Source organism: Leucoraja erinacea, chromosome 4 (assembly GCF_028641065.1).
Source record: "Leucoraja erinacea ecotype New England chromosome 4, Leri_hhj_1, whole genome shotgun sequence".
In the NCBI taxonomy this organism is placed as follows: Eukaryota; Metazoa; Chordata; class Chondrichthyes; order Rajiformes; family Rajidae; genus Leucoraja; species Leucoraja erinaceus.
In genome coordinates this window covers 93043469-93058074 of record NC_073380.1, presented here as the reverse complement: position 1 = coordinate 93058074, position 14606 = coordinate 93043469, and the positions used below count along the sequence as shown (strand labels likewise).

The 14606-nt window shown below is 45.8% G+C and overlaps 1 protein-coding gene across 3 annotated transcripts in view; it reads left to right on the top strand.

Annotated features, from left to right (window-relative positions):
* si:dkey-225n22.4 (collagen alpha-1(XXI) chain) overlaps nt 1-14606 on the top strand; it is a 159265-nt gene that overhangs the window by 76268 nt on the left and 68391 nt on the right. For all 3 annotated transcript variants that reach the window (XM_055634805.1, XM_055634803.1, XM_055634804.1), the window contains exons 13-16: nt 389-442; nt 543-596; nt 7053-7106; nt 11554-11607. In XM_055634805.1, the coding sequence (XP_055490780.1) occupies nt 389-442; nt 543-596; nt 7053-7106; nt 11554-11607 (216 nt within the window). The remainder of the gene's footprint in view (nt 1-388; nt 443-542; nt 597-7052; nt 7107-11553; nt 11608-14606) is intronic.

Here is a 14606-nt window from a genome sequence, read left to right as displayed (position 1 = left end):
ACGGAATCTCTTCACTTTTCATGCATAATGGACTCTGGAGCAGATACCTCACAGATTTTTCTTCAGCATTGCCCATCTGTGTTATATCCAAGATTTTAAACCCACACAGACGTATTTTGTTCTAACTAAACCTCCAATTAAAACTAATTTCCACATCCTTTCCAGTAAAAATCCCACACCAGGAACTGAGTGCTGCAGTATTTCCCTTCAGGAACATGCCATCAATAATCACTATTCAAGAAATGAAAAGGACCAGAAAGACAGGAAAGGAAATGTCATCAAAGATAATCCTAACTAGAAATGAGCAGTGCCGGTGAAACACTTACAGAATTAATCGTTTGTGAAGAGAAAACCTAATGTCCCTCTTTTTGTTTAATTGTGCCATTAGGGTGAAAAAGGCCAACCGGGATTTCCAGGAGTGTCAGGCCCCTCAGGTGCACAGGTATGTATTGAGTGAAACCATATCAATAATTCAAATCACCAATTTTTGGTTTTAATGCAAACCATTAATTTTGATTTGCTCCACTCGGCATATCTTATAGGGACCTGAAGGACTGATAGGGCGAGATGGATTACCAGGAGTTGCTGGAAAAAGGGTAGGTGTTTTTTGCCGTATTCCCACAATAAGATTTGGGCTTGTATGAATGAAATTTGAATGATTTCCTGTGTGTTTTGGTGTAATTGAGAGTTCAAGCTGCTTACAAATACAATGTGGTCTCTAATACATCAACGTTTCTAAGATGAATGTGACCACAGTAACAAGAGCAGGATTAAGGGGCTGTCCCACTTGGGCGACCTAATCTGCGAGTTTAGAAGAGTGTCTTTGACCTTCAAACTCGCAGCATGGTCGACACGTGGTCCTAGGAGGTCCAATGAGGACGCTGGAACTCTCCTTCATGCTCGAGGGAAGTTCCCGAATACTCGTGGCCTCAGCTAGGTCGCGGAAAATCTTTCAGCATGTTGAAACATTTTCTGTGAGTAAAATTTGGTTGGCATGGGTCTTTTTAAATCGTAGTGAAGTGGAGTGGGGTCGCTATTTACTTACAGGCACTCAAGGGCAGCCGTAGGCAATCTCCTTCACTGACCGGGCATTTTGATTGGCTCATTGGAGTTTTCAGGACCCAGGAAGACCTACCGGTAGGTAAAATGCCCGCTAATCTTTATTATACTTCTTAAAAGTGTCTCCACTCCTTCTCCTCCCCCCTTTCTTCCCCCTTCTCTCCCCTTCTCTGCCCTCAAGCTGGAAGGTCGAAGACACTCTTTTTAACTCGCCGATTAGGTCGCCCAAGTGGGACAGCCCCTTTAACCTCCCTTGAGCCTGCCCCGCCATCCAATGTGGTCACAGCTGATCTAATATTGGCCTCCGTTTTTCTACATGTTCCTTCAGGCTTTGACTTTTCCATGAACTACCTTCATCCTTGAATATATTTAGTGACTCAACTTCCACAGAGCTCCAGTGTAGGGAATTCCAAAGATTCATCACCCTCTAAGTGAAGGAATTCCATTTCATCTCAGTCTTAAATAGGCAAACCCTTATTATGAAACATGCCCTCTAGTTTTACTTGCCCCATCTAGATGAGATCTCCAGATCTGCTTCATCAGGTCCTTTCAATAAATTTGGCCAAGCGTCTAAGGATAATAACTCTGTCTTTCTTCAACACAATGCCACTGAGTCTTTTTCGTTTCCGCATGGCTCAGTTTAATATTTTATCTGAAAGATAGCATTTTGAACAGTGCAGCACGTCACAGGAACCACATTACAATATACCTCGATGTTGTGTTGTGAGTTGAGACTTGAACTAATAGCCTTTTGAGGAGCTGCTGCTTCACAACGCCAGTGACACATGTTCAATCCAGACATTGGGCGCGGTTTGTGTGGAGTTTGCACATTGTCCCTGTGACCACATGGGTTTTCACCGGATGCTCCAGTCTGCTCCAGTAACCAGCTTTAGTATATTAGAAACAAGAAACTGCAGATACTGGTTTGTAAAAAAAAGACGCACAAATACTGGAGTAAATCAGTGGGTCAGCCAGCATCTCTGGGGAATGCTGTCGCACACGCTGAGTTACTCCAGCACTTTGTATCTTTTTTTTTTGGTATACTACCCTGTTTCAAAACAATAGATAGGCCTCACACTGGCTTTATGCCATCTTTCATTGCAGTGGAGCTTCCCCACCACCCAACCATCTTGTTCAAAAGCCACTACTCCAAGTTACATTCTCCCCCTTCCAACCCCCACAGCTCTGTGCTCCACATTTATCTCCCTTGGACCAATTCCCACAGTTTTAATGTTTGCCCAGATTAGTTTTAGAACATTGATAAGCTGCACATCATCCAGCAGAGCAAGCTAATGGTTCATTTGGGGCTACTCTTCTGGCACAGGCGTTGCCTACAGATGCCCTCTTGTTGGGAGCATCAAGTAAGTTGTGGTAATTGGCCAAGTTGTAGTAATTGGCATTCGTCAAGTTATCTTCTTCTTGGAAGTGAAATTGGGCCCTTGGCACAAGTAAAATGACTCCCCCGGGTAGCTGGGCAACACACAGTCTCCACCTGGCTCGCTCCCAAAATTTCAACTGGGAAAATTAATTTTATGATCCACTAGACAGTTACATTGGCATGTGACGGATATGTCCATTTCTGTTCAACACTACTGGTCACAGCTTTGAATTATACTCCCAACCCTCTTTTCCCAACCAATTTAAACTTGTGAACCTTTTCAATCTTGTAATGCTGAGGCCAACCATGGCATCCCTCAGTTCCCTATCACGTTCATTCCCACTACCTGTGATGCACCATGCCTGCACTGTGTCCCACTGATGAGTGTGGCTTCAAGGATTCTCAGGAAGTACAGCACCATCCAAAGCAGACTACTTGCTTGGCCATCCATAGCGCACCCTAAACATTTCAATTCAAACTCTCCATCACACGAAGGCTGCTGTGTGTGCGGTCAACAAACTACAAAAATCAATTACAGTAAATCTCTGATATTCTAACGCACTTGGGATTTTGGAGCTGTGGGATTGACAGCTTTTCGGAATTATTGGATGTTAGTTCTATCGATACCTGAAAACATTGTTAATTATTTTTTTTGTTAGGTTTTACACAGCATTAGTACATAGAATGCCATTCGGCCCTTCGAGCCTGCACCGCCATTCAATATGATCATGGCTGATCATCCAGCTCAGTATCCTGTACCTGCCTTCTCTCCATACCCCCTGATCCCTTTAGCCACAAGGGCCACATCTAACTCCCTCTAGAATTTAGGAGATTGAGGGGGGATCTTATAGAAACTTACAAAATTCTTAAGGGGTTGGATAGGCTAGATGCAGGAAGATTGTTCCCGATGTTGGGGAAGTCCAGGACAAGGGATTCACAGCTTAAGGATAAGGGGGAAATCCTTTAAAACCGAGATGAGAAGAACTTTTTTCACACAGAGAGTGGTGAATCTCTGGAACTCTCTGCCACAGAGGGTAGTTGAGGCCAGTTCATTTGGCTATATTTAAGAGGTAATTAGATGTGGCCCTTGTGGCTAAAGGAATCAAGGGGTATGGAGAGAAGGCAGGGATGGGATACTGAGTTGGATGATTAGCCATGATCATATTGAATGGCGGTGCAGGCTCGAAGGGCCGAATGGCCCACTCCTGCACCTAATTTCTATGTTTCTATGTTTCTATGTAAAATATGGCCAATGAAATGGCCTCAACTACCTTCTGTGGCAGAGAATTCCAGAGATTCACGACTCTCTGTGTGAAAAATGTTTTTCTCATCTCGGTCCTAAAAGATTTCCCCCTTATCCTTGAACTGGGACCTCTTGTTCTGGACATGGAATAGTACAGCACAGGAACAGGTTCTTCAGTCCACTACATATGTGCTGCACATGGTGTCAAGTTCAATTCAACGTGGTCATTTCCTGCTTGTTTATGAGTGTGGAAATTCTTCTTAAACTTTGCTATTGTATCTGTTTCTACCACTTTCCCTGGCAGCTATGTGTAAAAGATCTTACCATATAAATCTCCTTTAAACTTTTCCCCTTTTCACCTTAAAACTGTGCCCTGTATTTGCCATTTTGCCAAGAAAAAATACTTTGATTATCTGACCTGGCAGTGCCTCATAATTTTACATTATTCTATCAGATCGTCCCTCAGCTCTGACACTTCAGAGAAACCATTCCAAAGTTTGAGTATTAGCTCTCCCGATTGCTAATGCTCCCTAATCCAGGCAATGTCCAAATGCGTTATAATATATTTTCCAGTGAGCGAGGTAATTTGAAGTGGGTGGGGGAAGGGAAGGGGGGGGGGGGAGGGGAATAGGAGATGAGACACTAGTTGACAGGAAGCATGGTAACTGGGCCCAGGTGAGTGGAAAGGGAGCAACAAACATCATCTGATGAGCCAGGTGCTGAACCACTTGGATTTCTCGACAATTGGATAGCAGATATTCTGAGTCTTGCTGTGGTGGGATTGATTGCTACACAATTCAGCTCATAATTTGCCCAAGGGAAATTGTGTTGGGAAGGTCAATGGGGCGTTTGGGCCATTAGAAGTAGACCACCAACAAACTAATCCCTTAACATGATATTTAAGGACTGAGACTGAATCAGAGGCACAATGAAGAGAATAAACCCGTCAAATCAGGTACAGAGAGGGTGATAGAAAGATTGATTTCAGCAAAAGAGAAAATATAGTGTTACATTTAATATCTCAAAAGGATTTTTCACATGCTATTTCACCGATCAGAACAAAACGTCTTTGATTTGCAGCAGAGGAGAATGGTGAGTAAGGTGGCAAAAAATCGTAGCGCTATGGGGGATAATTTTGCGCAAATTTAATTACGTCGCAGACAGGAAGTGGTCAAGATGAGAGTTTTTCTAATATATAGAAGATAGCTTATTAAACACACAGAGATTTAGCAGACTAAGCAGTCCTGTTCCATCAATGAGTTTATTTATCATTGCATTAACTATTATCCCATTGTTTAAAGGCACCGTGTAAGATGCGTTCTGTGTGTTTAATAAGCTATCTTCTATATATTACTAAAACTCTCATCTTGACCACTTCCTGTCTGCGACGTAATTAAATTTGCGCAAAATTATCCCCCATAGCGCTACGATTTTTTGCCACCTTACTCACCATTCTCCTCTGCTGCAAATCAAAGACGTTTTGTTCTGATCGGTGAAATAGTACAAAGGTTATGAAGGTTTTGAAGGTTCCCCCTCCCCCCCACCCCCCCCCCCCTTCCCCCCCCCCCCCCCCCCCCCCACACACCCCCACACACCCACCCATACACCCCCCCCCCTCCCCAACACCCCTCCCTCTCCCTTCCTTTCCCCACACTCCCCCCCTCTCCCCCCACTGCCCCTTCTCCCCCCCCCCCCCCCCCCTCCCCCTCCCTCCCCCCCCCCCCCCCCCCCCCCCCCCCCCCCCCCCTCCCCACCCCCACAACCACACGTTTTGGGGACGGGGCCCAATGGTCTAGTTTACTTTATATGCAATTGTGGCAAATTCTTCAGAACCACAGAGAAGCCGAGAGTGAACTGTTATTTGTGCCAGGCAAACTATGGAATGTTGTAAATGGACCAACTCCTTGTGCCAGTTTGCAACTTGATGCAGGTCTGCTTTCTCTGAGCTTGCTTATGGATTTGCATATTAATAGAGCACTATATTATGAATGATATTTTTATTAAGGGCAAGATTATGAAATAGTTTATGTTATTGAACACAATTCTGCAATAATATTTAGGCCTCTTCACCAGTTCTACTTTAATAGCAGCAAAACTTCAACCTTACAGACAGTTCTAAGTGCACCGGAAACCGTTTAATTCTTGTATTACAGTATTTGCTGGCAGTGCAAATTTGCTTTCTGCTGTGCTTTTGAGTGGATGGCTGTGATTTTAATTCCATATATTTGCACTAGTAACAAAGCATAAATTATCTCAGTATATTCAGGTGGGTAAAAGTTTGCATTTTAATGCGCCTGCTTACTATTCATATATTCCTACCAAGATTTTAGTGAATTGAAATGTTCAAAGGGAACACAATATTGGCTCAAAATTAAAAAACAACTACTGTTGCCAGAAATCTGAAATGAAAACACAAATTGTTGTAAACACAGGAGGTCAGGCAGCATTTATGGAAAGAGAAACAGAGTCAGAACAGTCCTGTTTTAGTTTAATTGTGGAGCTACGTATAGAAATACGCAGCCGGAGGCCTTTATCGAGGCGCCGCGGTCTCGATGCCTTCTGGATCGCCAGGTAGAAGTCCGGGTCGGGGCCCGGCTGGGACCTCGCGGGTCAGACGGAGGAGCCAGGTTTCACGGGTCAGAGTCCGGGTCGGCTGGGGCCTGGGTCGGCACCACGGAGGCGTGAAGTGGGGCGGTGAGGCCTCGATGAAGCCTCGCAACGATGGGGCCTCGGCGGTGGTGAAGCCTCACGGCGGTGGCGATGCCTCGCGGGTCGACCCGCGGTCGATGAGAGCTTGGAGGTCCACCCGTGAGGGAGGAGGAAGAACAACGGAGGACCCAGCGTAGGGGATCTGCTGTGGGGGAAGTGGGGGGAGAACAATGTTTGGCAGATGCAGTATAATGTGGATAAATGTGGGGATACGCTTTGGGGGGGAGAATAAAAGGAGGAGCCGGCGTGCTTTGGAACTTTGTCAGCGCCGTAGGTAACTGCTATTTGTATACATTGTGTATGCAGCAAAGAATTTCACTGTGCCTAGTCACATGTGACATTAAAGTATTCCATTCCAGAAATTGTGCTTGAATTCTTTATTTGCTAATGAGACTATGATGGGTGAAAATCAGCAAATTACCACTTACACTTATTTTCCAACTAACTTCACAGGAGCAGTCAAAGTATTCCAACTTCAAAGTAAGACATCGAGCCATGTGTGAATATATCAGGACAGCTGGCCAAAATGCTGTGTCAAAGACATGATCATTTGTTTATTGTGCTGTTTTGCAAAGTTAATTTACAGGAAGTGTTGAATTATGTATATCCATGTAATCTTTGGTCAATAACTTGTTTTTAAATGATGGATCAATGTCATTACAGGGTAGCAGAGGTGAAAAGGGAAGGCCTGGCTCTCCTGGACATGTTGGCCCTGCAGTAAGTGGGTTTAAATACTCGTGTCTGAAGGAAATAAAGGACTGCTCAGTTTGTAGAGGTTTTATAAACTTCTGATACATTTCTACTATTTATAAGATTTAATTTTCGATAAATACTTAATAACATAAAGTTAGCTTTGTGTCCAAGCAAGGTTTCCACTGCATGTTCCCAACACAATACAATTAATATTATCATCAGTGTCGCATGATGTTTACAAATACACAATTATGGCCTCTCCTGCCTGTTCTGCTATCTTGTGATATCATTGTTTATCTTTCGCCATTTAATTTATCTGCATTGGCATCCTGCCCTGTGCTATGTCTCAGTTACATAATAAATCATTGATTCACTAATTAAGGTAATACTGAGGAGATAGTTCCACACTTCAACCATCTGCTATGTGGAGAAATTTAATGAAGTTAATCCACAAGAGGATAAGTTATTTTCAATCATTCCTATCAATTCACTTCAAAATCATAACAATTTAATTTAGATCACTCCTCAGTCTTCTATATTTCCCAAAGAACAAGCATTGAGAATATAAGTACAAAGAACTGCAGATGCTGCTTTACCAAAAGTAACAAAATGCTGGAGTAAGTCAGTGGATCAGGCAATATTTCTGGAGGACATGGAAGGTAATGTTTCAGGTCAAGGCCATTTTTCAGACTGAAGGGTGATCTTTTGGGTCCGAATGGTTATTTAGACTTGATAGGTGACTTTTCAGATCAGGGCCCTCCTTCAGACTGTTTGTGAAGTTTCGAGTCGGGATCCTTCAGTCATCAACACAGGGTCAACACATCAACTCATCTATGTCTTCCAGAGATGCAGCCTGAATTACTCCAGCACTTTGACTTTCTTCATTGATGAAAATAAATTTGCTTCATATCTTTGCATTCTTTTAGTGCATGATTATGACTAAGAACGTCAATTGGGCCATTTTAACACATTGGTAACCATATAACCATAGAACCATATAACAATTACAGCACGGAAACAGGCCATCTCGGCCCTACAAGTCCGTGCCGAACACTTATTTTCCCCTAGTCCCATCTACCTGCACTCAGACCATAACCCTCCATTCCTTTCCCATCCATATACCTATCCAATTTATTTTTTAATGATAAAATCGAACCTGCCTCCACCACTTCCACTGGAAGCTCATTCCACACAGCCACGACTTTCTGAGTAAAGAAGTTCCCCCTCATGTTACCCCTAAACTTCTGTCCCTTAATTCTGAAGTCATGACCTCTTGTTTGAATCGTCCCTACTCAGTGGGGAAAAGCTTATCCACGTCAACTCTGTCTATCCCTCTCATCATTTTAAAGACCTCTATCAAGTCCCCCCTTAACCTTCTGCGCTCCAAAGAATAAAGACCTAACTTGTTCAACCTTTATCTGTAACTTAGTTGCTGAAACCCAGGCAACATTCTAGTAAATCTCCTCTGCACTCTCTCTATTTTATTCATAACAAGAGGCCTGAGCTGCGAGGCTTCTCAGCGGCAGCCGCAGCACCTCTGGAAGGCTTATGCCACGGCGGCACCTCTGAAAGGTGGGATAGGCGGGAAGGGGGGATATGCAATAAATGCTGGCTTGCCAGTGAGGCCGATCGTGAAAATGAATTTTAAAACATGTTTTGTGGATTTATAAAAACCTGGACCTCTAAAACATTGAATTGAATTGAATTGAATTTCCTTTATTGTCATTCAGACCTTACGGTCTGAACGAAATTTCGTGCCTGCAGTCATACATACAATGATACAATAATGAACAACAATAAACACAAATTAACATCCACCACAGTGAGTCCTCCAAACACCTCCTCACTGTGGTGGAGGCAAAAATCTTAGGGCTGCAGTCTCTTCCCTCTTCTCCCTCTGCGCTGAGGCAATTCCCCACCGGGCGATGGTACAAACAGTCCCGCAGCTCACCGAACCCCGCGAACAACACAGGTTCAACAAACTATCTGCGGCCCGGAGTGGTCGAAGCATTACGCCGCACCTCCACTCCAGCACACGCAGCCGCTGGCCCGCGGCTGAACCCAGGACTCTGGACACCGCCGCCAGACTAAGTCGTCAGCTTGGGCCATTTTAAACCATTGGCCCCCGGACCGGATATCGCCCTCACGTGAGTACCGTTCCATCTCGGCCCTACCACTCCGTGCGGGAGTGCCTTATTTCCTCCCTCGGGCTCCCATCTCCCGCGGGAGTGCCATTCCACCCTCATTCCTGGGCCATCCATATACCTATCCGTTCCTCCCTCAAATGGGATAAAATCGGGAACCTCCTCCCTCGGGCTGGGCCACTCCACGGGAGTGCCGTTCCTCCCTCAGGCTGGGCCACTCCAGTAAAGTGCCGTTCCCCCTCATGTTACCTCTAAACTTGCCGTCCCTCCCTCTGAAGCTGGGCCACTCCGGCGGGAGTGTCGTCCCTCCTCAATGGAAAAAGCTTAACAACGTCAACTGCCGTTGGGCTACCCCTCCAGCCCCTCACCAGACTGCTCTCACAAGAGCACCGTTCCAACCCCGGGCTGGGCCTTCTGGGAGCGAGCCCAGGATGAGTCCTGTCAGCTGCCTCCAGAGTCTCGAGGTCGCCGGCTCCGCTAGGCCTCAGCGTAGACGGAGGCAAAGAAGGGGGGTACGACAAAAAGGTCGTATTCCCCCGAAGAGGAGTGAGCTGCGAGGCTTTTCTCAGCGGCAGCCGCCCCACCTCCCCAGGCTTATGCCAGCCTAAAAACCTCTGAAAGGTGGGACAAAGGCGAAAAGGGGGGATACAATAATGCTGGCTTGCCAGTGACTGCAGATCGAGCCGCTGCTTTTAAAACATGTTTTTGTGGATTTATCCGAAAAACATTCAAGTTGCCCATCATTCCAATCTGTTCCTTTGCTGTACTTGGGTTAACATCCTAGATTCCTGTTTTGTACATCACAAGGACATACAGTATGTGTCTTTTTGCTAAAAGTTATGACAAATATAACATTTAAATTTAAAGGCAGTGATAAAAATGATGCAGGTTTTCGTGAATGATCTTGGTCAAGAGCTGCAAACCCAATAATTCAAGTGTATCTTGTGTTTTCTTCTCCAGAAAAGTTAGAAAAACAAATCAGAATAATCCCCAACATTTCCTCTGGTTATCTATTTTTTTTAATAGGAATAACATGGGTAAATACAAATTCTGCCTACGATAGCTCATGATATCAAAGGAACAATTGTTCCTAATTTAACTTGGAATTCGCCCATAGTAAAATTGGCAGTTGAACTTCCAGCCCATTTGGAGGTTTTTGAAATTGGCAAACATGAAATTATTCCACCACCCTTCTGTGTAAACTTAAATTCAGGCTGGACAATTATGCAAATTGTTCTTCCCCATTCGCTACTTCTGTGGTGGACTTTGTCTGAGGTGATGTTTTGGGATATTTTACGCCAAAGTTCTGAGAAAGCCTGACGCTTTCACGGCCTAGCCGTGAATTGAGTGGTAGGGACCTGGGATCATCATGAATAGTGAAAGGCTTGGATAGAGTGGATGTGGAGAGGAAGTTTACACTAGTGGGTGAGTCTAGGGCTAGAGGTCATTGCCTCAGAATTGAAGGGTGTTCTATTAGGAAGCAGATGAGGAGAAATTTCTTTAGTTATAGGGTGGTGAATTTGTGGAATTCTTTGCCACAGAAGGCTGTGGAGGCCAAATCATTGGATATTTTTTACCGCAGAGATAGACAGATTCTTGATTAGTATGGGGTTATGGGGAGAAGGGGAAAGAGGGAAGGAGAATAGGGTTAAGAGGGAGAGATAGATCAGTCGTGATTGAATGGTGGAGTAAACTAGATGGGCTGAATGGCCTATTTCTAATATCAGTTATAACCTTATGAACAACGGCCACTGGTCAATACAAACCAGACAGACTGTTATGTACACAAAAGCAATGGTTCCAAACTCTTTAAAATAAGCACCTATTTATTCACATCAATGCCCAGTAACATGGTAGACCTGGAATCATGGATAGCTTTTCAATGAGGGCCATCAGTGTGCGAGCAGACTTTAATTTATCCTTAGTTTTTTTTGTCAGCTTTCTAACTAAATTACCTCAATGTTAAAACCTTATGGAGTCTCTATAATCTTTGGGAACCCCTGTTCCAATACTTGTTAAAATACAACATGCTTGAAATGGGGAACACGTTAGCTCGGCAGACAATTGGGATGCATGTGATGCGATGCATTCAAGGGTAAGCAACTGAGGGAGGAACTGAGGAGTCATTGATAGGTGAAGAAGGGTAGAGTACGTTTGCAAGGATAATAAACACTGGTGTGAACTGGGTTGGCCGAATGGCATTTCTCTGTACTGCTAAACAAGATCAATTTGTATTGAAAGAATCGACTCAGTACAAAGCATCAAATAAATCAATTATATTTGCATGGTTAGTTTGACCACAGATCTGTTGTAATATTTGCCTTCAGGGAGAGCCCGGGGTTCCAGGAGTAAATGGAAATACTGGACCACCTGGTTTGAAGGTAAGATCCATTTTATGTTCATCCGTAATTATTGTATTGGGGTACCTAGTCTCAGTTTCAGATTCTACTGTAATTCTGTTTATATGTAACTTCAAGCCAAACATTACTTGGCAGCATTATGGTGGATGAGAATAGAACTGGAACCTTATGAAGGGCAGGGCGGATGTCTATGTTTCGTAACAAGAAATGTATAATAGTCTTTCACCAGAACCATTAACTTTTATTGCACTTTAGACTCAGTGAACCATACATAAATGTACAGTATTTGCAAAACTGATTTTCTACCCTGCCTGACATATTGTAAACTATAGTTGTGTAGTATACTCGTGTAAGAGTGGAAAAATCAATCAACCCGTTGAAAGATGGAGCGGTCGAGGATAAAAGTTCCTCTCTTTTATTTTCTAAATAATTTAATAGTTGGAAATTTCAGTGGTGAGTTGAATTAATTCCTAAATCATGCACATCCAACTTGTGCCTCCATGAAGAGGTTCTGTTCTGTTTTTTTCTGTTTTACAAGTGAACCAAAATATGATTATTTATTTTGGCAGCAGATTTCTCCTGTCTATCTTCATAATGTTTTTTTTTTTTGGTTTTTTTTACAATACAATATTTATTGTCATTTGAACCTCAGTGCGGATCAAACGAAATTCTGTTTCTACAGCCATACAAACAAAAACGATTCCTACAAGACACACAACCAATTTAAATCACACAAACATCCATCACAGTGAATCTCCTCCTCACTGTGACGGAAGGCAAAGTATTTTCTCTCCCCTGCTCTCCATTTTTTTCTCCCGATGTTGAAGCCCGATGTTGATGCCCCAGGCGGGCGATGATAAGTCCCACGGCCATTTTAGGCCGCGCCGGTCGATGTACGGTCCCGCTCCAGGTCTAAATGTCACGAAGTTGGAGCCCCGGCGGGCGTTCGCATGTCCTGCGACCATTAAAGCCGCGCGGGGCGATGTACGGCCCCGCTCCGGGTCGTTCCAACCCCCGCGACACGGGCATATTGTTTGCATTATGGAACTTCGTAAGATAATTTCTGGCAATTTAATTGCATTCTCTCTAAGGGTTGTCTGATCTGATTTTCACACTGTTGAGGAACATTGTGAAGGCCATTGAATGCCAGAGGTTTGAAATGGTGGAGCTTGCTGCTATGTGGAGACAGTGAAACAAGAAGCATAGAAGTATGGAGACCTCCTCTCTGTGTGATGCCATGCCCCCCCACCCTGCCCCCCTCAATCTCTACTCCCCTCCCTCTCCCCCCTCTACTCCCTCTCCCCCCCCTCCCCTCTGCCCCCTCCCACTCTGCCCCCTCCCTCTCTCTCTAGCCATGCCTGTGCCCCCCCTCCCTCTCTGGGGGTTATACCCCCTCCCTCTCTGCCCCCCTCCCTCTGGGGCCCCCCTCCCTCTCTGAATCCATCTCCCCCCCCATAATGCCCCCCCCTCTCTCTCTGCCCCCTCCCTCTCTGCCCCCTCCCTCTCTGTCCCCTCCCTCTCTGCGACCTCCCTCTCTTCCCCCTCCCTCTCTGTCCCCTCCCTCTGTGTCCCCTCCCACTGTGTGTGTTCTTCCCCCTCCCTCTGTGTGCCCGTCCTGCCCCCCCATCTCTTGTGTGTGTGTCCCTGTGTCTGGGTGTGTGTGGGTGTGTGTGTGTGGTGGTGTGTGTGTTCATGTGTGTCCCCTGTGTGTGTGTGCCATGTTGTCTCTGTCCCCTGTCTGTGTGTGTGTGTCCCTGTGTGTGTGCCTGTGTGTGGGGTTATACATGTGTGGATAGTGTGGGGGATGGTGGCAAAAGGAATGAATTGGTGTAATAATATAATGTCAAGTTAGTGTGTGTGTGTGTGTGTGTGTGTCCCCCCCCCCATGGGTCCCTACTTGGTACTATTGGATGTTTTTGGTTGTGTGTGTATTTATTTGTTTGTATATAATCACATCTTTTGCGAAAAAAAAAAAAAAACATGGAAACAGCTGCTGCTCGGGTCGACCCCTCCCTCCTCCTCCCCCCCCCCCCCCCCCCCCCCCCCCCCCCCCCCCCCCTCCCCCCCCCCCCCCCCCCCCCCCCCCCCCCCCCTCCCCCCCCCCCCCCCCCCCCCCCCCCCCCCGCTGCCCCCCCCCCCCCCCCCCCCTCCTCTCCCCCCCTCCTCTCCACCCCTCCTCTCCCCCCCCCCCTCCTTCGTCCCTCTCCGGCCTCGGCCTCCCTCTCTAGAAGCGCCTGGGCCTCTGGGACACCGCACGCCCCCCCCACCCCTCCAACTCTACCCCCCCCCCTCTGCCCTCTCTCTGCCTCTGCCCTCTGCCTCTGCTCTGCCTCTGCCCTCTATCTACCTCTGCCCTCATTCTCTCTACCCCCTCATAGAAACATAGAAACATAGAAAATAGGTGCAGGAGGAGGCCATTTGGCCCTTCGAGCCAGCACCGCCATTCATTGTGATCATGTCTGATCGTCCCCAATCAATAACCCGTGCCTGCCTTCTCCCCATATCCCTTGATTCCACTAGCCCCTAGAGCTCTTTCTAACTCTTAAATCCATCCAGTGATTTGGCCTTCACTGCCCTCTGTGGCAGGGAATTCCACAGATTCACAACTCTCTGGGTGAAAACGTTTTGTCTCACCTCAGTCTTAAATGGCCTCCCCTTTAATCTAACACCGTGGCCCCCTCTCTTGCCCCGACTGCGAGTTCGGGGCTATGCATGAGTGGATATGTCAGGGGATGGGCTAAAAGGAGCAAATTAATAATATTAATATAATATCAAGGGTAGTGGTTAGTGTATGTGTGGTGTAGTTGGTTAGTGTGTGTGTGGGGGGTGGCTAGTGTGTGTGTGATGTAGCAGGCTGCCCCCCCCAGGGACGGGACCCAATGAGTCCCACTTGGTCTGGTATAATACGAGCACTCTTCATCTTTTTTTGGCTGTGTGTGTGTGTATCAGTCTGGTAAATGTTCATATTTTCCAATTTTCTTGAAAAGTGCAAGGCCACAGCCTTCCCATTTTCACATATC